The 26848-nt window shown below is 39.1% G+C and overlaps 1 protein-coding gene across 1 annotated transcript; it reads right to left on the reverse strand.

Moving 5' to 3' along the window:
* Positions 1–718: 718 nt before the first annotated feature.
* ehd4 (EH-domain containing 4) lies at positions 719–25899 on the reverse strand. The gene is made up of 8 exons (XM_028035731.1): positions 25397–25899; positions 16609–16785; positions 14449–14546; positions 5280–5446; positions 5060–5193; positions 4800–4911; positions 3303–3467; positions 719–1642 (listed from the first exon to the last, which is right to left on the reverse strand). Exons 1-8 carry the CDS (start codon positions 25624–25626, stop codon positions 1085–1087), a joined length of 1641 nt encoding a protein of 546 aa, XP_027891532.1. The 5' UTR covers positions 25627–25899; the 3' UTR covers positions 719–1084.
* Positions 25900–26848: the final 949 nt, after the last annotated feature.

Genomic DNA, 26848 nt, shown 5'->3' on the forward strand with positions numbered 1-26848 from the left:
GTGGTCAAGGCAAAGGGATGGAACCTAAGCTCGACTTCCACATAAACCCTGTGGTTGACGGTGTTTCTACTTCATTGCATTGGGAAGTGACAGGGTTCACACTCGAAAAAAAGATGGTATTTTGCCAGAGGATTTCTGCTTATTCAGAGAAATCAAATGGAAATTGGGAACAAAAAATGGCATTCCACTAATGTGGTAGAACAAAAATGACCCTGGACACTTTCTACAAATATTTGAAAAATAATTGTTAGATGTTATTGTTTTATATTGGAGAACAACAATAATTCCAAGTTTCTTTCTTTTTTTTTTTTTTTTTACAGACTAACAGAGTGTAACAGAGTCATACCTCTGCTGTGACTGCCATCTCAGTAGAGATGACAAAGATTCTTTATAAATAAAATCTTATTGACAAAAAAAGTCCCATGACATATTTATATATATAAAAAAACTGAAATATACAAAAATCTGGTCCATCCAGGTATTGATTTGGGGTTTTCTACAAGAAAGTTTCTTTTAAGTATCACCATGCTTGTAATTTGTATTTTGGTAGAAAATGTAAAAAATTAAAACTATTTTAGTATCAGTCTACTTCATCTTTGGTATATTTCTAAAATGCAATTAAGAAACAAAAAGAAATATCCTAAAAAATATTGATAAAGCACTCAAAGTAAACACCAGGAGGTATAAGTTTGAATAAAAACATGTTGTGTACAACTCCTTACAATATTAAAACAGTTCTTTAATTTGTCAGAAAAAAATCCCAGTTTTTCACATCAACATACTGCAAGTGGAAATAAACTGAAGTTGTAATACATCACAAACAGAAGACAGAAATCCAAAATAGTTATGGCAAGAAGTAGGTTAGAGAAGTTAAGGAGAACATTTTGGTTTTTACAACAAAGCTCTCAGTTTACAGTTGAAACCAGATTTTTCCTTTCAGGAGTCTTTGAGCTGAAATGTTCAAACTCTAACATTAAAAGTTATTTGATAGTCTGATGTTGTTCTGTTGTGGTTTCTCCACATTAGGACCTTCTTCCATCACAGTCTCTCTCTTTGGTGGCTTGTTTGGCACGTTGTGAGCTCTCTAGTCCTCTGTGTGGTTGTACAGTGCATCTGCGGTGGGGTTCTTACGATGGGCCGGAGGGACCAGGTGATTGGGCAGCTCGTTGGGCAGCTCATATCCCTCCAGCTTGATCTGAATGAGATGCTGAGCGAGAGCAAACTCCTCATCGTCAAGCATGCCATCCTGATTGCAGTCAGCCAGTTTCCAGATCTTTCCTAGCACAGTGTTGGGTAGCCGGGAATTCATCATCTCCTTCTTCGCGTTGACGCCGGTGATCTTACCATTGACGGGCATCAGTGTGTAGAAAATCTCATCGTAGCGATGTTTGTCACGGCTGACGATCCAGTCGTCCGCATCTGCGCCGGCACAAATACCCTCACCATAACCCCGACCGAAAGGCCCGTCCTCAGAGCCCTCAAACGCCCCACCGGACACCATGGCCGGAGGCAGCTTGGACTCCTCCTCTCGGATCATTGCCATCAGAACTGCAATCTTGGTGGCCAGCATCTTATCCACTGATTCAATCAGTTTTATTTTCAGAGACGGAAATTTACTGAAATCGTAGTGCTGCAGCATGTCCTGCAGGAGAGTAAGAGGCACAAGGTCAACAGAACTAATTTGTCATTGTATGCAAGACATGTTTACATCCGCCTATAACATTCTATGGCTTGAATAATGTATTGATCCCAGCGGGACTGCTAACTAAAAAGTTAGTTGCGCTAACCCTTAAGCGCTACATCAACATGATATTTAACAAAAACTAATGATAAAGCGGCTGCACAGTGGCGCATTTGGTACCACTGTTGCCTTGCAGCAAGAAGGTCCTGGGTTTGATTCCCAGCCCGGGGTCTTTCTGCACGGAGTTAGCATGTTCTCCTTAGGTGTGAGTGTGTGTGTGCATGGTTGTTTGTCCTGTCAGTTTCTGTGTTGCCCTGTGACAGACTGGCGACCTGTCCAGGGTGACCCCGCCTCTCGCCTGGAACATTAGCTGGAGATAGACACCAGCACCTCTCGACCCCAATAAGGACAAGGGTGTAAGAAAATGGATGGATAGATAATGATAAAGTGCTAACTTTAATTCAAATTATATCTGCCCTTGAAAGGCTACAACCCTTGAGTAACAATTTAATTTTGACCTGATAATTTACATGTTCTGTAATGCCTACGTATAATGCATTTATGTTCCTATCCTGTTCTGTACTGTTCATGTTTCTTTGTTCCTGTATAATTCTTGTTTGAAATAAAGTTAATATTAAAGATGAACATGAAGACAGGAAACAGAACTGCTGTATAAACAGTCTTCACCCACTTCAAAATAAGAGCATGAAAATAAATGTCTATCCACTTGACAATCTCAAATATATGTTTTAGTGTTGGGCAAGTTTGAAAGCAGTGAAAATTGTGATTAGCAGTTTGACTGTGTGAGTATTCGACGTTATCTGCATCTGTAATGTAAAATTTAAGGAAAACAAAAAAAGTGTTTGGCTGTAAGGTTTTTAACCTGACATCTGTGTGGATTTGCAACATTAAGGAGAGTTTTGTTTTGTATCACAGTAATAGAGCTGAACATCACACTGCCAGCTGTTTGCAGCTGGACACAGCATCCCTTCTGATCACTGTGCAAAACCAAAACCTGTGTGTCAGTGTTGTATGTTCAGGACCGCAGGCTTCAAGAAGGCTTTCAAAATGAAGGAAGGAAGATTTATAAAGAGGAAGAGCATTTCAAAAAGCTACAGACCATAGTTGTGTCTGTTGTTGTCCCGAGGGACAGAAAACAGGGGACAGAAAACTCTCAAACATCCACCAACAGCCAACTATTTAAGTACAACTTGGGAAATCACACACCCACTATCAGTGTCTCCCTACAGGAATCAGAGACCAGCTGCAGCCGAGTTCATTCTGTCCTAAGTGTCAAAAACATCTTTAGCATTGATCACACACACACACACACACACACACACACACACACACAGTTATACTTCAAAATGAAGCTTCAGGCTTCTCAATTTTTCTTGTCATTATGGAATAACAACATCTCAACAGTTTTCATCAACAGTTAGACAAACTGACTTAGCAGCAGTGAACTGTCAGGATCTAGTTTGTTTTTATTTCCTTACTAACCAGATGTAGGGCCTGTATTGTAGAAGAGCAGCCTGCCGTGTGATGAACAGTGTTTGAATCAGCCACGATTCATGTGCATATTGGTTGGTTTTAAATGGAGAAGGACTTCTGCTTCTACCTGCATCTTGGTGACGTTGGGAAAGTCTCCAGGGCTGATGTGATGCTCTCTCTGCAGGGTGACGTAGATCTCTGGTAGCCTCATGATCAGCTCTTCCTTCTTCTTTTCACGCCCAAAAAGAGAAGGCATCTCCTTCTTCAGGTAGCTGATGATGTAAGCATGCACCTAAGGGACATGACCAGGAGATTTTAGAGGGTGTTGTTGGTGAATTCAGATACTTACACACATTGCAACAAACATAACTGTAAAATTAGACTACTGTTCTAATTTAGGTTAATTAGGGTTACCAAAGTGATTTCTATTTGCTGAAAGATGAAAAAAAAAGAGTGGCCTCATTTGTTTTCCTTTCTTTAAATTTAGGAATGTTGAAAAACGTTTCCTTATATTTGGTATAAGCCCAAGATATAGCAAGCCCCATATCCATTCTTCCTGACAGAACTGGGTTGGATCTGCAGGCTACTTTGCTCACACACCTTGTCAGCTCTGCTCACACATTTTCTAGGAGTCTGAAAACAAGACTTTGTGATGACCACACCAAAATACTGACTTTCCTGTCAAAACATCAACTTTCTTGTAATTTTATTCAGGTCACACACTTAGGCTCATTGTCCACTTGGAAGACCCACTTCAACTTCCCGGCTGATGTCTTGAAATATTGCTTCCATATTTTCACATAATAATCTTTCCAAGGACGAACCAGACTTGTTGAGATCCAGAGTTCTCTTCCTGAGATCTTAGCTGATTCTTACATTTTATCCATGATGCCACACAAGAAAGCGGTGTGTTTGAGCTGTTCCTCCATCCACAGGTGTGCCTACCTGCACTCAACTCCAATGTTGCAGATTAAATTATGAGAAGCTAACAACACCATCACATCGTCATCTGGGGTTACTCTAGTTGCCTAAAGGTGCGCACGCTCCTGAATGTTAAAGAACATAATACAAAAAGAATTTAACTGGTATTTAGGAAATAGAAATAACTTTGTTAATCCCAGCAGAACTAAAACAAGAAAGGTTTAGTCTAATTTCATTTCAAACAGTCAGAAAAAAATTATTCTATCTCTTCATGCAGTATATGTAAGTAGATGGTCTCTACGCCATGCGTCGGTTTTTCATCAGAAATTTACTCCAGTCTGAATTTCAAATGTGGCTCATTTTACACAAAATTCTGACTTCTTCATACTTTATCATTAACTTTTACAATGCTTTCAGACATTCTATTGAGAAAATATTTAAATGTCTTAATGTAACATTTGCAAAATTTATGTGCATGTATAACACTATTCTCTTGGAAATAAAAAAAAAACAGTTAAAAAACTAAATACTAATGCATTGGCTTAACCCCACCCACCACAACCATTTATGTTTTTACAGCCAGCTATGGGTTTTTTTAAAACACTAAAAGTGCAAGATTTTCTCTTTGTCTTGGATTCTGAGCAACATTTCTTAGTACTCCCATGATTCTCAAAGCATCAGAACATGCAGATTCTTTTGTCACCTTGGCCAGCCTCGCTCTCTTAATGAGGTCGTTGAGTTTACGGAGAGCAGCATTCCTTGGAAGACTCTGAATGTCCCGAAAGAGATCCTGAGACTCTGCCTCGAACAGACGCCTGAAGACGAGCAGAAATGAATGAATGAGGTGACATTTTACGGGAAAAACAACAACATATATACTGTCCAAACATAAATAAATGCGTGGGAAAGCCATCAGCTCTACCCAGGTTTGAATGAGCGAATGAATGGATTTTTGAGTGAGACCTGTTTTCTGTGTTCTGCAGTGGTTTGGCCCAGAAGGAACCCAGATACACTCTCACCACCTCTGGGGTGTTAATCACCTTCCCCAGTGACCACATGAGGGCGCCGTACACCCGCATCAGCTGCTGGGTGTCCACCTAAACACAGAGGGGAAAGGCAGGTGTTCAGCATGACTAAATGAACACATGAACTCCGGTCTCTAGAATCCCTCTGTCCGTCCCACCTGGTCGGCCTTGTTGAGGACCACCCGGATCTTGTCGTCTTGTCCCTTAAAGGCTTTTATGGCTTCAGAGAACTCGTCAGAAATATCCAGCTTGTGGGCATCGAACAGCAGGATGATTCTGTCCACCCGCTCCCCAAACCAGCGCAGAACCTCTGCAAAGTCATAACCTGAAGGCGAGAGGAAGAGGAGAGAAAGAGAGTTATTAGAAAAGTTCATTTAAAGCTGCAGTGTGTAACTTTTATATATATAAAAATATCTTTTTACATATTTGTTGAAACTGTCAGCATGTTATGACAAAATAGTATGAGACAGATAATAAAAATGGAAAAGTATAGAGTTCCTCAGCATTCTCCCAGTGCTAACAACCAATCAGAGCCAGGAGGCGGGTTTTAGTGCTGTCAATCACTTCTTTGTGTGCCTTGCTTCCTCGGATGGTGAGTTGTTTCTCTGCCATTATCATATGAGCAGCACGTTAACAAGAGTGATTAACAGCTCTAAGCTCCTCCTCCTAGTTCTGATTGGTTGTCTTTAGACAGCAATAGTAGCTCAGAGAGAAAGTGGAGGAGGTTGATCATTTTACAGATAATCTGTCTCATACTGTCATGACATGGTGATAAATGTTTTAAAAAACATATTAAGTAATAGTTACATACTGCAGATATAAGAGCCGTCTGGGAGCTCTGTTGTATAGAAGTGTCTATAAGGCATACTTACTGAGCTACCACAGCAACGGCTCGTTTTTAAAAATTTGTCAAACACGAAGAAAAAGAGTCCACACTCCACTGCAGACCAGCAAACAAAAGCTTATCCAAAAACTGTCCAAGATAGCAGAAAGCTGTTGACTTATTGGCCTGGGAGACACGGCAGCCTTTCAGGCTCAGCACACACATCTGCTGCAGCTATTCTCTGGCAGAACACACAGTTTTAGAGGTGACGTACAAGCTGTGAGGGCACACTTGTTGAACTTTTGTGCCTTTTAATTGTGCGAGAGTATGTGTGTAAAGTGAGCTGTGGCAGTGAGGGTGTGGCCGCTTCGATAACAGTGAGCTCAGACCTGGAGACTCAATCCATACAAAGATTTTCAACATAAAACGGAAATTTACAGCAATAGCTCCTAGGTGATCGTGCTCCGGCTGGAAATACTCCCAACTGGACACCAAATGGGTCTAGAATTGCAGGTTTTAAGAGAATTTTGAGTCTAACTTTTATATTTTAAGTTAAAGATTGGTTACAGGGAATAACTCAAACTATTTTCAAATGTCTACAAGTACATGAAGTACCTCTACTGTCCTTTACTGTTACAGTCACTCTGGATCTCTGCTGGGAGTATAAATACAGATTTATCCAGTTCTTTCCAAGATAAATTTTGTCTAATTAATGGGGTTGATTTATACATCCCTGTTGAGATTGGAGGAATATTCCCATGCTGGAGGTTCTCATGAATAAGTGAGGGTGTTGCCACTGGCAACAGAACGACATCCCCATCCGCCTCCTCCGTCAGGGCTCAGGTTACACCAGAGGCTTCAGGTGTTGGCTCAGGACCAGCCCAGGGGACATGATGCCGAACAATAACTACTGTCATCAGCAAGGACACTTCCTGCACCTCTGAGACACATTTCAGCTGACAGCAATCACACAACAGCAACGCAGAGAGGAAGCAAAACTCCAGCAGGTCTAAAAACCAAGGAAATTCCTCTGATATGAGGTCTAGTTAGCCTCTGCTTCTAGAACAGGGTGACTGATTACTTTATATGTTCCACTTCCTCTGAAAAGGGAAACGCCTTCACCCTAACAATACTACTTCCCCTGCAGTGCTTTCACATATTTAGAGCACAACATTGAGATGAAACAGTGGAGAGTTCTGAAATATGTTCCACTCACGGATTTCACCACTTTAGGCATCAAGAGCAGGAAGGAGGCCAGCAACAAACCGCCCTGCTCCCAAATAACACACTGATGCTACTGACTTCTAGAACTTTTATAGTCAGTCAGTGAAAGGTTGGACACCGGTCCCTGAAGGGGAAGAGCTCAGGGAACCAGCAGGTCAGGTCGGCTGACCGGTTTGTACGGTCAGTATCAGCTAATGATCAGCTCCATCTCTTGAGAGAACTCTCATTGTTTGCTTGGTGAGTTCCTGCTCCTCCAGTCTGGACTGAAATTCCTGAGTGTAAACAGCAAGCACCACCGGAACAGTTTACTCCTGGCTGCTGTTCCCTGTTTAAACACCTCGGTTATATCTTTGAATTACTTTGTCCATCGAGTAAACCTGTCACATGATAAATTAAAACGAACTCAATCATTTTCTCTTTCTACCAAAACCTGGACGACCAAAGTCTGCAGCCTGATGCTTTGGTCTCAACTAGCCCCCTTTTTCAAGGAGAATCTTGTTATTCAAAGACTTCAGTTTCCATTTTAGATTTTGTTGTTTTGTTTATTTTGGAAATTTAAAATATCTTCAAATTCCAGTGCTAAATGTTCATTAGAATTTAAAGTTTGATGATCTTTGAGAACGTGTTCTGGCATTATTATGCGTTTACCGTTATATTAACGTGAAAATGGTCTCAAAACAATATTATCGTTGATCACAATAACTTTTGGAACAATTTATCGTCCAACAAAATGTGTTATGACAGGCCTTTGAACAAATTATTTAGTTTACTTATTTATATTTCTTTTAAAGGTTAAATTTATTTTAAGTCATATTTGACGGCATTTTAAAAATAACTGAAGGTACTTAAGGTTACTTGATGGTGTCATTTATAGCACTATGTACTCAGAAATACTAAATAAACATGTTGGAAAAATTTATTTTTACTTAGGATGTTACTTATGTAATTTGTAAATAGCATACTCCAAAAAAGATTATTATACTAAAGAGACAAACATATCTATTGAAACAACAGACCTTCCTGTAGACTGTGTGTCATTTGCATGTAAAAGAAGCAAATATAAGAAGAATAGTGTATAGAATCATTTATAACTCATAATGTAGTTTTTGTTTAGGAGACAAATCACTTCTCCAAAACTGATTGGAGAAGTGATTCACTGATTCACTGATTGCTTGGTGAGTTCCTGCTCCAGTTATCCAAAATTACATTTTATCAAAAAAGGACATTGTAGATTTTAGAAATAATTTTTCAAAAAGAAAACACTCATTTTATTACTAGTAGTGCGCATTATTAAAATTATCTTCAAATATACAACATTAAAAAAAAGTCTCAGACATCTCGAAATTAACAGTAATTGTGGAAAAATCTAAAATAAGGAGTTCCACGGTTGAAACCTTGCCCGGTTGTTAACGGAGTGCGACTCCGTCTGATGATGACAGAGTGGCAGGAGATGTTGTGTGAGGATTTGGAGCAGAGCCCAGTGGGCAAACCGAGGCCCCACCCTGCAGACGAGCCGCAGCCCAACATGCAACTGGAATTTTCCACGCAGCTTTAAATCCCTCACAGCAAAACTAACACTGAGTGGGACAGAATACACAATTCATGGTTACACTACAAACAACGTGGACGTAACACACTCAGCGTTTTGCACAGCTCTGCCTGCTCAGATACTGTTTCCATTACAGGATCCTGAGCAGAAAATTACCATACAGAAAATCTCAAAGGACTGGAAGCATCTGTGCTGCATAAGAGGAAAGACATTCCTAGTCACCAGCTAAAACCTTTTGGGCCCCTTTATAGTCTCATTTATATCCAGTTATTAAAACCCAGCCCAGTGGAATCCATTAATCACAATAGAACAGTAATATCAAATCTATTTCAGCACATCAAGTGCTGATGAGATGCAATAACCTCCCAAACCAGCAGTAAGTCCCACAGATTCAGATCCAAAGCGTCTTGTTACTGATTGCTGACAATGAACCAGGAATTCACCTGCACACACACCCAGAGTAATGACCTCGTTCCCACTGCTAAGTTATCATGGACTGCCAAGGCTCTTGCAAAACTGTTACCGCCTGATCTTTGTATTAAGCTTTCCTGAGGCAATACTTCATTGAATCACGTTTCACTGCACGTCCAGCAGCAGATCTTCTGGGGTGTGTCTTAGAACATCTACCAACGGAAGCTTTTGCCCATTGGACCTTGAAAAAAAAAAGCTCAAGCTTAGTCAGACTGGATCAACAGCAGGTTATTAGTTTCACCATGAGGATGGTGTGTTCAGAGGGACATTCAGTACAAATACTGTATATATATACACATACTGTAATTTTCCATGTTTTAATTTCAAATTATTTAATAAATAACAGAAAATTGCAAATCATGTACAAATATTAACTAATTGATGCCTGTTACTAAGCTGAAACAATCTGGTACTTTTTTTCTGGCCAAACATGTGACATCACTTTGATTATTTACTTCATAATTATCCAAAATAAGAACAGTCAGAGACATACAGTATGAAAAGATATGAATTTTTTTTGTCTGTTGGTGCACACAGTTTTCATTATAAATAACTCTTTGCTGCCGAGCCAGTTCCTCATCATATTTGTGCTTTCTGCTCATATTTACTTAATGCTAAAACAAAAATATACATCAAGGAGTGTCTTTTGAGTCAAATTCATAGTAATTTTAATAATCGTTTTAATTTTAATAATTAAATTTAATAATTGTATTTCCTTCAAATCTGACCTCTCCTGGAGCTCATCAAAAACTGCTCTTGTAGTACAATTGCATATATAATTTTAAATAGATATATTTTTGTATCTGGCTTAAGGGCCATATTGCATTATATTTTTGACATGAAGTCTAGGACTGAAGGTGAGGAGCACACGGGTCACTTCCAGCCAGGAGTTTGAGACCCCCGATATAAGGCTTTATTTCAACAATGGCTTTTTTTTGGCACCCTTATGTAAAGGATAAATTTGTTAAACATTTTCCTGATCCATATTTATGCATTCATCCTCTTTGATGAAATATTTGTAAGCAATAGTCTCAAAATTTTAAATGCAACACTACAAACTGGATAAATTGAACAAAATAACAGAAAACAATTGAACAAGGAAAAAAACTGAACAAGGTAACATCCAGTAAGTTCCTGCTACTCCTTCCAGTCATTGAAAAAAGGATCAAGCAAAAATATGCTAAAAAGCACACTTTTACTATTACTCTGGTTTATCTCTACAGCTTGGATGGAACGGGAGGCAAAATCTCCTACTTCTACTGTGGCTCCATTGAAATGTAAAATGAGCATGAAAAAATTCTCAAGTCTAGCACAGTTGCTTTACATATATATATATTTTAAAAATCCAACAAGACCCTTGACAAAACACTGAAAAACAACATTGACCTCAGTGATATCTTAACCTCTGGGTGGTGGAATCATATCTGTCAGTAATGTTGAATTAGTTTGCATTGGTACTGCATAGCAGCTGGCTTGTCAAACGTCTCCAGGAGGAATTTTACATCAGCTGAAAGCTCTAAATATTTCCAGATGGAGGGAGAGCCCAAACTTCCTACAGCTCTCCGTCCCTCCCCCTCCTCGTCCCGCCCTCCATGTTCTGTCCTTCGCCCAGCAAGCCGGGGCCTTTAGCTTGATGCTGTCATTCGCCCAGGCTGACTCAATGCAGGGGCAACAGAGTTCAGCAACCAGAAACAGAAGATGGTCCTGGAGCGAAAACCAAAACGACAGCAAAAACACATCAGCTTCTGTCAAGTGTTTCTTTTTTTAATATCTGATAATATTTCATTAAATGCACCACTCAGAGAAAAGTTGCAAATAACCCATATTTCATCACTACCACTTCTAATATCTGCAGGAGATTTGTGTTTTATAATCTGAACTGTCTGTGGGAAGTAATATGCTGCACTGTCTATAAACATGAAGTATTCATACCTCTTGGACCTTTCATGTAGTCAAGCCATAAACAAAAACTGTCATTCACAACATTTGGCTTTTTTGTTATAGACCAAGACAAAGCAGAGGATAATTGTAAAGTGGAAGAAAATTACATTGTTTTCAATATTTTACAACAAAACTACAAAGTGTGGTGTGAATTTATGTACAGCTCCTTTGAGACAATGCTTAGGTCACTAATTATTGCAATGAGAGATGCAGATTTCTTGTGGCATCTCAGATTTGCATATTTATAGATGGAATTTTTTTTGCCTGTTCTTGGTAAAACAGCTCATGCTCAGTCAGACTGCATGGAAAGTGTCTGTTAACAATGTCCAAGTGACGCTACAGACACTAGGACTGGACTCTGAGCCTTTCTTAGAATCAATACAAATTGTGACGGCAATAGGAAGTAAAGATCTGCTGCAGTCAGAATTAGAGCGAAGAGACTGTTATTGTGAAGAGGATGTTCTGGTTTGCTCAAAAAAGTAACACAATACTGTCCCTTTAAATTATGCTTGTAGATTCCATTTTATGATGAGGAGAAACTTTACTTTATTTTGGCATATTCTAGTAAAGGGAGCAGAATGCCACACTTTTCAGATTTTCCTAGCAAACATTTTTTTAAACCATACATCTTTTCACTTCAAATTAAACTGTTGATTAAATTTAATTAAACATTAAAATGTTAAGTTTGTAACTTAAAATCTCAAGAGACTACCATCATTGCAATATGTAATATCAGACTGCAACAAAGTAGCACCACGTGACAAAGTTCAGGAAGTAGGAATATATTTATTATACTGTAAGACTGATAGACTTTTGCCAGTTCAACTCAACCTGTTGAACCAGCTGGAACAACAGACCCAGAAGCTATCCACAGTGCTGACGTGATCCGCTCTGAAAACCCAACAGGGACAGTGATAGGTATTTCAGCACCGGCTGCGTTTTACATCTACACTCACTGAGTTACTCACGGATAGGATTTGGACGTAAATAATGTCCACATGCAGACCAGAGATGAGCAATTAAATTATTTGATTTGCAAGTAGCTAGTACATGTGCGCAAGATCATAAAGCCATTTCTAACTTCATAGCTGAGTCTATATACAGATTCTCATAAATAACATTAAGTCGAGTCCTGGAGGCTCCCAACAGAAACCACATTAGCATCTGGGATGCAAAACCACAGACAGATGACTGGATTCAATTTCTGTTCATTAGCAAGTCAAATGAACCAGAACAACCGTGCAAAGCAGCAGTTACTGAACGTCAATACAGGAGCTACAAATATTGACACTGGACACACCTGTTGCTGCAGCTGGCACTGCGGCTGCTGGGTTTGATCATCTTCTTATTGTCATCACAAGCCCCGATTTTGGAGCCTGGCAAGATTTGGTGTCTCACAAATGTGATTCAAGACATGTAGGTAAGTAAAAATGAAACGATACAGTTGTTTTGCAGTTTAAACTGATGAAATCAGCAGCTGCTACAACATTTTTTGACGGTGTCATAAAAAAAAAAAAAAATTAAATTGAAGTTTAATTAATCAAAATTACCTGTATACATGAAACTGTTTCTCACTACTAGGGCTGCAACTAGCAATTATTTTAGGTATTGATCATTCTGATGATTAATTGGATAAAGTAATTGGCACGTTCTGCAGATTTTTTACTTAACCACTAAAGCTTGTTTTATACAGTATTACAAATACAGTACAGACCAAACGTTTGGACACACCTGATGAATATTTGTCATCATCACAAATATGGGCTGGGCTGGGTCCTCCGTTTACTGGTAATCATGATGGTAATAAATGCTAAGCATAATATTTGTCCCTCTGAGAGATAAATTACCAGTCAAACATTAAATAGACATTTCCAAAACATGTATTATTTGAGCCCAATGATATGAAAACAGCAACATTCTTGAATTTCAACACGAGGTAAAGCTGCACTTTATTGAATGTGAATTCACTTATTGAGTTATGATTAAAATTCATATGTCCTCAGAATCTCTCATCTTCTCTGGGGATTATGTCATAGTTCTCATATATACATTTTCTAAGATTTCAACAGCAGTAACTCAGCTTAGCAATTAAAAAAAGAAAAAAAGAGCCCTAAAAGGAATAATAATTGAATTTATTTTCCACAAGCTGTCCTATTTTGGCTCAAGGTAAAAAAAAACCCCCAACAAAACAAAACAAAAAAATTAAAGAATGTAAATATTAAACTGCTACAGCATGTAGACATGACAGTTGCTAACAGCATGAGGGAATCCTTCCTGAGAATCGAATCCTGGCCTGGTGTCCTTTGGTTTCAGATCTGCATTTCTAACCTCTGTGGTTTGAGATCAGCAGTATTGATTCATCACAGGAAACAGATGGTGAGATAAAACAGGATGTAAAAAAGTGAATACAAGAAATCTTCTTCTTGCACTCATTCGGGGAAATGCCTACTAGAAGCAAAAGAGCAGATGTTCTAAATCAGTGGTCCCCAACCACCGGGCCGTGGACCGGTACCGGTCCACGGCCCGGACTTAACTTTTCTGGTTAAGTCTGGTTTAACGAGACGTTTTTTTTGGGGGGAGAAAAGAAAAATGACAAAAAAATGATTTCTATTTACTAAATTCCTTTGTAAAGCCAAGAGTTAATATGCACTAAGGTTATTATGCGCTTAAATAAACTGGCAAAGCCCACGTAGTGATGCCATGGGTTTGTAAGTTTCAGGTTAATTCAGAACATTTGAGTTAACTGAAGGCGTCATAAACACATTGCTTCCTTGTGTGACATCATGAGAAAATCAAATCACATCATGAACAGAATGGCTGACCTCCACAAGTCTGAGTCCTGTGGTCTGAAACTAAAACTGCTGTGCTTGGCCACTGGCAGGGTAAACTGGAACATCCCAACTGGGAAGTATGGGAGTGAGAGCAACATGTTATGGGACTGTTTTGCTCATGGAAGTAACTATTCAAATTTGTTGATAATTCCTATTGCAAAATCAGCACCCCAGCTCACTCACAGCAGCTTGCATAGTGACACACACTCATACACACATCCAAGTATCTGCATTTAGGCTTAACCCAGGCATCTTTTCCTAACTCTAACCATAACTAGTCTATTTCTAACATTAACCTTAATCAAAACTTCCCACCATACGTCTACATTTAACCAAAAGAGCGCAGTCAACCTGAAAAAAACAGAAAGACCGGGAAAATGTCCTCACTGTCCTCCTTTTGTTGGTAAATACTGTGAAGGTGGTCCTCTACATGTGGAAGATACAAGCACACACACATACACACCCCTGCATAAAGAGAAACTACACACCTCTGCTGATTCGCTGTTTCTCTCCAGACAGAATACCAGGCGTGTCGATGATGCTGATGCTCTGAAGAACCTGGTTGGGCATCTGAGAGCAGATAAACCTGTCAAACACACACACAAAGGGGAAAGGTTTAAGTTCATTTTATTCACTGGTTAATTTAAAAATTTGTGATTGTTTTAGTAGTTTGACTTTTAATTATCTATCTTATTAATTTTCTTGTTGACTAGGGCTAAAAATGTGACGATGCTACCAGTTAAAACAGGAATGAGTCTTACAATGATTTTCTAATCAACAGTTCAACTTCTTTGAGTACAAGCTAATAGAGAAGGTTGTAGCTCTTTGCATAAATCTGCACCGTCATCACAAACAGCTGAAGGACAACACTAAAACCTCCAGTCTAAATGACCTAAAGGCTGCTGGAACAGTTCAGCATCCTAATTATGGGATTTTTTTTTTCACAAGTGGCATTATGGTCCCACATGAAACTCCACTCCTAGAGTTTATTGCTTGTCCACTGTATATTGCATAAACAGTAAGATACGCTGACAATTTTTAAATACCCACAATTGCCTATTTTCATGTGAACAGTTAGCAAAACTGTATTAGTTTGTAAACTTCATCGATTTGAATCACAACTCATTAAGTCCTATGAGTTTCAACAAGTGTTATTTTTGTAACTGGGAAAGAAAACTTTTCCTGTTTGTGTTTTTTAGGGCAGAATTAACAGAAACCACAGTAAAGTTTGGTAAGTGCCAAATCTAGAGAATAAGCATCCTCACTGTAGCCAAGTCCTGAAGTAAACTGTCCACTGCTGCCAAAACAAAAGACTGTAACAACAATATGTTGAGTAAAGATCTAGTTGACATAATGTCCATCCAAAACATTGAGGTAGCTTTTAACCCTTGTTGGAGAAGGTCCAGTGGTGCCAACTGAGTGTAAACTGTGGCTGCAACACAGCCTATCACCATCAGTGTGTGAGTGTGTGTGTGGTGAATGTAGGGGTTTGTGCCAGTGCTTTGGAGTCCTCTGACTTGATAGTGCTATACAAATGCAGGCCATTTACCATGTTCTCCCAAAAGAGGAATTGTTAGTATTTTATTGCGGTTTGTCCCATTAAAATGTACCACCAAACCTCTCCTTTTTAATTCTGTTAATTCTGTTTCTGTTAATTCTGTTAAGAGCTTCTTCTTTGAAGCTCTTAACTGTGTTTGCTTTTTCCATATTCTTTTCACTGGTGGGTCTGACAGATCACCTAAGATTGCATTCACAGCTTCCTGAAGAGATAAACTTAACAGCAGGCCATAATAAATTATTTTGCAGGGCTGGAGCCTAAGACTGGCAGCGGGGAAAAAACAAACCTATGCAGCCGGTACGTGGTGACGCAAAAACACTTCCCCTCGGGAAACGGTTAATTATTGTGGAGGGGTTCTGTGTCACATCAGGACACGAAGGAATTCCTAAAATAAGGGGTGATTCAGGTATTCATCAACACACACTGCCAAGAGGTCAAGTGTCCTTCCACTTCCTCACTGGACACAGGAAATGTGGCTGAACCAGAATAAGGATTGAGCTAAATTTAAAATGTCGGTACAAACGCTGGTGTGTCTTCGATTTGACAGCTTTCAGTGCATGTCTGTCCAGGATGAGCAGGGGGTCACTTCCCATGATGAAAATGCTATGAGTTCAGCAGTGACAGGATTGGGAGTGGAGTAAGGGCTATTTATGTGGAAAGGAGGTAGAGGTCACCTTTCAGCCTAATGCAATGTGTCATAAAGTTAAACCTTTATTCTCGTTAACCACAACATAACTAGTAAGTACTGATGTAACTCACTAAAGCTGCAGTTATGGATGTCTGATGAACTGACTTTACTCTGGGTGAGTTCCACAGTCATTTTCCCTGAATCTCAGAACAGATTTTATTTTTAGCGCTTTAGGTATTAAACACCTAGCAGGAAATATTTGGCAGACTGGAAGCCTGTGGACTGAAAATAGCAGCTACAAAAACACTCAATGCTAGTTTGATTTCCTCTCTAAAATGCTATATGTGAATAGATATGATCAGAGTTCTATTAGTAGTTGAACTTAGTCATATTCTGACAGACTTTCTTTCCAAACTGTTGTTCCAGCAGCTTTTAGTGAATATAATCTGAGTGTTTCTTTACCTGTTGAGGAAGGAATTTCCAAATGCATTGAGTTTCCTGAAGGGTTTCTTCGGGTCCACCACCAGAGCGTTGCCAGGGACAACTCCTTCAGTTTCCCCATGCATTACCGCAATAAAGCCATCAGTGGTTGGTTCTGGACCAATGCGCATCCCAGGAAAATCCTGCTCCAAGAGATATCTGGGAAACAAATGTGGATTATTAAGTTATTTTAGACTTGAAACACTTGAAACTGACAGAAAACAAAGGATAACTACATCTGTGTTCAAATAATGCAACAAATGGATTTGAAATTTTTAAAAGTCACCGTTTCAAAACTGAGAGCCCTTTCCTCAAGTGTTTGAAGTTTAAAACCGATTGCAGTTTCCTGGCCGATCACTGACTATCAATCTTTAAAAGAAACTTGACCTGCCTATTTCAGTTGTGGATTACATCAATTTTTTTAATAACTAGCTGACACTGGCAGGTGTTGTGAGGTCACAATACACAGGAAGTCACTTCCCTGAGTCAGGCTCACCAAAGCCTGGTTGCTCTTTACAGTAGAAACTAAATTTGATCATGGTATGGCAGTGGGCTTCAAACTTTTTAACTGACAAATTTATAATATACATGGACCACAACATTCACTAAAATAAAAGTGCAACAGTTAGTTTATTGGGATTTTTTAAAAGTTTTACTTGCTCTATAATAAACACATTTTTAATTAAATCTATAAATTCTTAAAGATCCAAAACATAAAAAAAAAACTTGTTGCGTCATTAAAAGAAAAACAGGGTCATCAGTTTTCTGTTCAGCCAAAAAACTGTTTTTTGTTTTCAGTTTTTTGGCCCATCGCTGATTAACGATCTTTAAAAAATCTAATCTGCCTCTGAACCTCTGCTTTTGGCCAATACCAATATTTTTTGTCTGAAATGTCACTAAATATAGAAAGAAAGCTGCTGAGTTGGCAACAGTGGAGTGACTGTTAACATGCAGACATGACCTGGTTTCTCTAAAGGCAGAGCAAGAGAGGACAGTGGCTGATTTTCTCAAAATTAAGGAAATCGGCACCAATAAATTGTGTACTCCAAATGACATTATAATAAACCTTCACTTTAATATTCATTGTTGGAAAAAAACCCAGACCACCAAATATGAGCTGCTGCCATTATTTGCATGTTTCCTCAGTTAAATTGATCTTATAGAATTTTTTTAAGTTAACCTTGGTTAGGGAAGCAGTTGGCCATGATGTATTTGACTGTAAGGAAAACAGGATTCTGGAAAAGTTGCATTCACCAATGAATTAGTTAAGACAAAACGGAGTAGGTTTTCCAAACAGCTGTATCAGAAACTATTAGATTTATACACTTTTAAGCCATATAATGCTTAAATGGACTAATTACAAACAACAATGTTTTAGCTGAATAACAGCTTGTAGCAGCTGTAGACTGAAAGATAACTAGAAGTCAGCAGTCATGTTACTAAACATCCAAATAAAAGCTGTGTTTGCAAATGTCAAAAAACGTTTTCCCTTCCACTCATCATTAACCCATCACCCTCTTACACAGTTTTTCTTCTGAAAGGAAAGTGTGACAGGAAGCAACAACGGCTGCTGAGAGTCTGCCCTCTCTCTTCCTGCCATTCATGACAGCCTGAAGATCAAAGAGGATAGCGGAGAGTTCAGATGAAGAAAATCTAAGTGATCAATGATTCCTAATACTACTTTTATATTCAAATGGAAGAAACGATATTCACTGAACTGCATGCATTCAGCAATGGTAGCAACATTATTTACGAAGAGGTGGCACAGCAGTATGGAGCCTGGCATTCACACATCTAGAGCTTTTTCAAAATCTTCCAACACTAAGTAGTTAATAACTAAAATGGAAGGAAAATTGTATGTGGTTTTCATTTTTTTCTGATAAACATCTGAGAAGTGCGGCATGCATTTTTGTTTAGCCTCTTTGAGTGGATACTTTATAGATCTTCTTAAAGCAGCAGCTACAGCTAAAAGTCTTTACCAGACTTGAACATTTAGAAACTTTAATTTTGCACTTTCTTCTTTCCACAACAGATGAAGGTCAGTCAGACTGGAGGAGAGGACCTGAACAACTAATTAAGTTTATCCACAGACTTTCAGCTGGATTTAGTTCCTGACTTACTCACTTTGGCTTTTGTTGAGGCAAGTTTAACCGGATTACGCCATTTAGACACTTCAGGCATCTTCTTTTACCCATTTCCAACAAGTTTATTTAAAATTTGTCTATTTCAAGGTCAAATGTTACATTTTTGTCTAAACAGGAAGTGAGGGAGCCTTTTCATTTTGGGAGTAAAAACTACAAATAATATAAAGGTGATGGTTTAAAATATAGGACTGTGGGTGTGCTGTGGTGGCGTAGGGGATAGAACGACCCACGTTTGGAGGCCTTGAGTCCTTGACGCGGCAGTCGCGGGTTCGATTCCCGGACCCGGCGATATTTGCCACATGTCTTCCCCCCTCTCCTGTCAGCCTTTTATATAAGGGACACTAGAGCCCACAAAAAGACCCCCTGGAGGGGAGAAAAAAATATATATATACCGTATATATAGGGCTGCACTAATAAATCAGCCGTGATTTCCTTAATTTTGGGAGATAGGCCGAAACTAATCTTATCCACCAATTTTATCTGCCTTTGCAAAATTCTGAAAATAAGCCACTGCCTCCTTTTGCTGTGCTGTGACAGGGTGCTGACTGACAGACACGTCCAACTGGTTATGTCACTGTTGCCAACTTAATGAATTTTCATAAAAAAGAAAAATGGTATCGGATAAACTGGAATCAGCAGGTCAGGCTTTTTAAAGGCCAGTGATCGACCTTAAAACTGAAATTGGCGCATCTCTATGGAAATACCAGCAGTAAGACGACTAATGCTGAATTCATGGACGTCAGGGTCTCTAAATGAACAAGTTTGGTGATGTAATTAGTTGATAAGTCATTACAATGCGATGTAAAGCAACAATTGTGTAGTGTGTTCAGAATCAGGAGGAAGAAGAAGGAGAAAAGGAGAAGGAGGTGAAGAAGAATACGTTGACTCTGCACTTTTCTGGCAAGATGTTGCAGTGATTCAAAGCATTCCTCAGGACAGGGTGTTGCCTCAGAGTCTTTAACGCTGCACAGATACTCTTACAAAGATAATGTATTAGTTTCCTCTCATTGAATATACCCTAACACAGACCCCAACTCCAATATGCAGCATTTCAAATTCTGCAGCATTGCACCTCCCTGGGGCCTCGGTCCCCTGTAAGACCACCGATCCTGAGAACACAGAGAGCAAAAGAACAGGAACACACACCAGCTCAGCTGACCCTCCACTGTTTGCTGTCAAAACTTTGAATTTTTGTACTCAACAGGTGAATGTTCAGAAACACATACACACACCCTGCAGGCATGATATTTGCATGATGAACTGGAAATGCACACCATGTGCCTGCAGAGTACAAATACAAGTTTCCATCAACCTCCATATAATGCCTCTTCTCTTTCAACGTTGCTTTCCTGGGTTTAATAAACCATCCATCTTCTTATTAAAAAAAAATTACAGTTGAATAACTTTTAGCTCTGAGAGCTAAAGTTACAGTTTCATTGATTGCACAGACATTACAATCAGTAAAATATGCTCCAGCAATCAATTCAGAATTGCTTTAACCTGGGCCTGACCGAAGCTGACGTAGTGTTCCCAGCTGCAGAGTCATGCAGCCTCACACACACACACACCTCACACTGCTAGTCACAGCATGCCTTGCTCTCCCCTTAGCTCGCAACTGTAGGTTGTCTACCAAATATTGTGGCTTTTGCCAGCCTACGCAGTCAGACTGTCAGTCACCAACACCTGCACTTGTTCAGCACTTTGCAGCCACCACTACCAACTTAAAACTATTGGAACAAATGTGACTGGAGCTGTGGAAAACGCCCTGGTTCTGTATGATGTGGTGACGGGACATGGTGGAGGAATTATAGAGAGCAACAAGTTAGCTTTAACTTTGTTTCAATGGAGACAAAACAAAGGAGGCATATATATCTGATTATTGTCCAAATGTTTAAAAAAACCCCATATTGTCTGATATTTGATGTATGACGACTATAAAAAAAAAAAGAGTCATGAGTGAAGAGTAACGGAATGACAGCACTCCACAGGGAATACACAGAAATAAAACAGTGATTTTAATGCGACACCTAAACATACTTTGTACTGTAATCACAAACTTCAAACTACTAATGTCAAGATATATGTTTTTAAAATATTTGTTAAAATTATCATTATGACAGTATAATATGAGACAGATAATCTGTGAAAATAATCTCCCAGTGCTCCCAGTACTAACTGCAGAAATACACCGATTGGTTGTGTCAGTCAGACACACTGAGCAGCACACAGGAGGTTGATTTTTTTTTCCCAGATTACCTGTCTCATACTGTACTGTCAGGACATGATGATAATTTTGTAAAATGTACCTACTGCAGCTTTAAGAGACCTAGTATGCAGAAATACTACAAGTAGATTGCACATTCCTCAAATCTTTTTTCAAAAGATATTAACGTAAATAGCATTAGTTTAAACAATAAAACCACATCAACATTTTCAACAGCATTGAAATCAGGCCGTCTGCAGATAACCTTGATCTTATTGAACATTTCAGAACACTGTTGACCCAAACCAGTAGAGAACTCACAAATGACAAAATACTGATGTTTCTGAAAGGCCCAGACAGTCTCAACTTGAATCGGACAGAAAGTTTGTGGAAGGCACTAAAGAAGATGAAGGGTGACGGCAAAGAGGCAGTCCAAGCATAAAGACTTGGAGCTCATTCCAAAATATGGATGAAGAAAAACTAGACATATGGAAAAAGCTGCTCATCAATAACAACAAGGGCTCCTGGTTCCTGTAATGCAAAAAAAGACTTTTCTATTGATTATTGAGAAGGGCATGAATACAGTAAAGTAAGGTGCCCTAAAGCATCAAACAGCGCACCATTAGAAAATTGTCAATGGAAACCAAAATTAATAATTTTTTTAACTCTTGAGCTCCTAACATGAACATCAGTATTGCAAATATAAACATATCATCTAAACACATGGAACAAATGTTCCATGTGTTTAGATGATATCTTTATATCATCTAAACAATCAGATGATTGTTTACATTGATCTATCTGTTTAGAATAGATCATCAGTTTTTCTTTCTTGTTTAGAAAGAAAAGAAAAAAATGGTTTTTCTTTTCTTTTCTGCCCAAAGAAAAGAAAAAACATGCAAATCCCTCAACCAGGCAATTAAATTAGTCTATTTTTTAAACGATCCTTTATAAGGCCATATGGATTTTTTAATATGGGCTTTGCTTTACTGTTAAATTTGAATCACATAGTCAACATGTTTTTTTCATAATGTCAAACCAAACTAATGTTTGTTGAAATAATGTCAGACAATCAACAAAAATCATCCAGTTGGACTTTAGTTCAAAAGTAACAGCAGTTAAGATGCTCTATGGCAGGGCTGCCCAAAGTGGGTCTTCGAGGGCCGGCATCCTGGACCTTGTAGTTCTCTCCCTGGTGGTACCAACAACCTTTTCAGCATGTCAATGTTCTTCTTAGGCCTTCTAATGAGCCACCATTTGATCCAGGTGAGTTAAACCAGGGAGAGAACTAAAACCTGCAGGATGCCGGCCCTCGAGGACCCACTCTGGGCACCCCTGCTCTATGGTCTCAGTGACAATGTCCTCATGAACCCTGTGTGTGTGTGTGTGTGTAAAGTAGGAGAAATGTGTGTTTTGAAATGTTTCCAGTGAACAGGAAATGGGACAATAAAACAAGGAGCCTATGCAGACTGCTTATTATTACAGCTCTCCTTTTACCACCTCATCCTCTCATTTCCTCTGACCTCCAACCCTGAATGACGGTTACATCAACATGACACTTCAAAGATGAGTAACAGAATACCGAGTAGTGCTTGTTTAGCTACTGATTTGACAAGGAAACTACGGCAGATTATATATATATATATATATATATATATATAAATAAAACGGAACTGAATGGATTTCAAAGAAGGTAAGGCTAGCAGTGTTTCTCAATTCCAGTCCTCAGGCTGCCCTGCTCTGCATGTTTTAGATGTGCCTCTATTTCAGAACAGCTGATCCAAATGATTGCATTACCTCTTCCACAGGCATCAAGTGCTGCAGAAGCTTGTTAATCACCCATAGATTCAATCCAGGTGTGTGGCAGCAGGGAAACACCTAAAACATGCAGGGCAGGGAGGGCCTGAGGACCGGAATTGAGAAGCGCTGCGCTAAAGCAACACCAGTCATTCAGAAGGTGTATTAGAGAGGTTACTGACAGGTTATCTATACCTTGTGTTATGATGTCTGTCTATGACAGACTGTGTATGGAGTGTCACAGTCGTGGAGTTTTTCCCCAGAGGCTGTAAGCAAATTCTACAGCTGCTGGGCAACTTTCTCATCCAGGAAGACACACACTTCAAGGTCTTCATACACCCGTCTCATTAAAACATACTGTGAGGACAAATAACACAAATACCTAGAGTACTCTCCTTCACTGGAAATTATACTTGTGGTCAAAAGTAACTGCCCCCATTTTTTCCAGGGTTTTATTTATTAGGATATAATAAAAAAAATTATCTGCATCGCTTCTCTCCTTCAGTTAATCACCCACAATCCTGCGCTGCTTCTCTACCACTGTCTCATGACCAACCTCGTCCTGCTCCAGAAACACAAATGACAAGATAGAAATCAGTGTCGGTTTTTAATATCGGTACAGTTTTACTTATCGGACCGATGGAGGGATGTTAAAAAATTACCAACATCAGCTGATCGCGATACATTGTGCATCAGTAGTTACATTTATGTACTAAAAATCTGTTTGGCAAACGTTTTTCTTCATGTAGATTTTCTCATCAGCAACACCTACTGTCTGGAAGACATAATCACACAGAGTAACCAGTTTTAGCAGTTTGCAGTGCTGATGCTACACCTTGTTCACTCAGCTCCCAGTATGCAAGTTCCTGCAGTGATATGCCAAACGCCAGATAAAATGACTTATATTTAAGACAAAACAGAAGACAGATCTGCTTCTGGCAGACCTGGCTACAACCTGCTGCTACTTTTATATCCTCACAAATTTTTCAAAATAGCACAACAGCTCAAACCAAGAATCTGAGCAGAGACACACGATCACAAAGGAAAAGAAACCAAAGCTGGTTGGATATTTGGGAGATATGATGAACCATAAAGAATAAATGTAACAATGCATATTTCCTTCCGTAGTTCTTCATCTGTGAAACTTGCAGCCTTCTGATGAAAAGGCCTCAGTGCAAGATAAACCCAGACTGTAAAAAGTTAGAGTGGAAGTTAATATCATAACAAGTCTCAGTTTTACCTTAGAAATGTTGCATTTGACTAGGTGACACTAAAAGTACTACTTTTATTTTTGAATCTATTTTTCTTCTTATTAAATTGGACACTTTGTGCCCCCCAAATAACACCCTATGAAATAAAATGTATTCATTTTAATGTCCATCCTGTATTTGCAAATGTTATCAATTTTTTATTTGTTCTAAAACCTAAAAATAAAACCAAAATGGTGCTTCCTTTACAATAAATTTTCTACAGCAAGTTTAAAAAAAATAAATCTTTTTTTTTCTCAAAAAAATAGTTTTAAAACATTTGCAGCTCTAAACAGGTTTTATCTAGCTATACTGTATACCTCTGACCACTGTAAAGGTTTCAGACTTTTTTGTTTTGTATAAATCTGTAACATTTATACAAAATATTTTCAAGTCATAATTCTATGAAGATAAGCCATTTTGAGGTCCCATTATCAGGCCAAACATAAATCACACGCGAGACCAAGATTTCCCAGAACATTCTTCTTTTAGAACTGATTCCTGAGTCTTGTTTACACTTTAAAATCCCCTGACTGCCTGCCTGCACAAAACCACACGTCCCTACACCAATCCTTTGACCTAGGAATCCAACTTGCCCCTAAACAGGTCAGCTGATGCAACCCTGTGACTTCCTCACTAGACAGACAGGGGCGAACCAGAGGCAGGGTGACCTCATAACCCCAGGCACCTATAGGTCCTTTTAGAAATAACAGACATAGCAAAAATGCGCCATATTTCCACCCTGAAGAGTTTGGTGTACGAAATGGATGAATACATTGGATTGAGTAGATTATAATGAAGCAAAATATACAGAACTTTTCAGGCAGTTTACACTACAGACAAAAAATGTGAAAAGCTTGTTACACTTTTAAACTAAATCCCATAACATCCTGTTGAAGTTTTGCCTCGTGGAACAACTTGCAGACTCATGTAAACAAAGACTTTACACTCATTCATCTGTTCTACTCTTCCTGAGTGATCAGGGTTTTAGAACTAGTTCAGGTTTAGGCTATCAGAACACTGGCAGCTGAAGCTGAACCTTTTCTGATCAGATTCCAATAAAACAGATTTCCCAGCCAAATGTTGCATGAAGACAATCTCGGATTTTTTTTAAATCCTATTTTTGAGCAAAAATAAATTTTCACAACTTTGGTGTTCTTACTAAAAAATAGTATCTGAGAATGTCATTCTTTCATTGACTTATGTTGTTCAAATGTACAGCATTTTTCATTAGAATAGATTTAAGTAGAAATATGTAATACTTTTGGCACAAAGTTACTTGTATAGTACAATAACAAACAAAGTTAATTTGAGCACATGAAACAGGCAGCCCCCTCCCTCCCCCCCGGCGGTTCGGCCGCTGACAGAGCGGTCAGTACCTGATGAAGGTGGTCTTCCCGGTGGAGTACTGACCCACCAGCAGCACCATGGGCTTACTCTGGAAGTCGGCCCCCTCAAGGGCCGGAGAGTGGAAGTCATGGAAGAGGTAGGTCTCCTCCAGCGGCAGCAGCTTCTTGGTGTAGAGCGTTTGGAGTCCCTCCGTGACCGTCTGGTACATCTCTCCTTCCTTGTTGCGGCCACCTTGCTCCTGTTTCACCCAGCTGAACATTCTTCTCTCAAATACAAACGATCCAACTTCCCTTTTTCGGGGTTTCCAAACGTTCCGGATGTTTCCGCGTCCCTCCCTGCTCGGTCCACAGCGCGAGAAAAGGCTGGTTTAGCTCCTGGGAGTCTCCTTGACTTCTGGACACAGAGCTGCGTCTGTCTGCAGCTGTTTGTGTTGTGGACCGAGCTGATAATGCGGGTACCTGTGGGCGCCGCCCTTCACCCGGTGACGCTGCTGTTTCCCCTGGGCGGGGAGGAGGGAAAGAGGAGAGGAGATGTTCGCAGCGGTTACCTCGGAGAAAGTCCTTCAATTTTACTAGCCAATATTACACTATAAAAAATACTCTGACAAATCTAACTAATTTATTCTTGTAGGAATAGTAGGTTCAGTCACATGAAGATAATATGAAGGCAGAAACAATGCACCTGTGCTTTCAGGCACCGGTGACCTTCATTCAACAGTAACTGGACAGGAAACAGGGAGGAAAGAGAAGAGGAAGACATGGAGCAAATGGCCCGAATGGAACTCATGACAAGTGCGTCAGCACGAGGCAAATAGTGCGCGCGCTCTACCAACTGACCAACTGAGCTCACAATCTACTTATTTGGGCAAATTCAAAGTCACAGAGAAATATGCGCTTGTAGTTGTATTCTTGTCAAGGTTTTCTGCAGATATGCAAAACAACAGTTATTTTACTCCTTTTAAAGCAATCACTGCAAGAGCACATCCACACACAGAGAAAACAACAATAATAAAAATAATAATCCAAAACAATTTGACTTACAAAACACGTTGAAAACAAAACCAAACTAAACAAACGACCTGTCTAAAATGTAATGGCAACAGTTCTGAAGCCACAACTGTAAAGACCCGATATCCTCATGAACTGCAGCTGGTCCAGTCAACAGGAGCTGGTCAGCCAATCCAAGCGGACCAGAAAAAATAAATCTTTAACCAACTTCACTTATTAATCCGGTGAATGTGGTACTAAAACATTAACAATTAATTTGTACATAAGATTTTTCACTTGGAGTCCTTGAATTGCAAACTGATTGTGCAGATGAGTTTCAACCAATAATTACATGTTTTTTCATTTGAATAACAAAATATAAATGAACAATGTTGTGTCCAAAATTTGACATATAATAAAGAACAATACATTAACTAATTAATAAATCTGAATAAAATTCACTTAACGATTTGTTTGAATTTCACGAATTTTCTT

Source organism: Xiphophorus couchianus, chromosome 13 (assembly GCF_001444195.1).
Source record: "Xiphophorus couchianus chromosome 13, X_couchianus-1.0, whole genome shotgun sequence".
Lineage (NCBI taxonomy): Eukaryota > Metazoa > Chordata > Actinopteri > Cyprinodontiformes > Poeciliidae > Xiphophorus > Xiphophorus couchianus.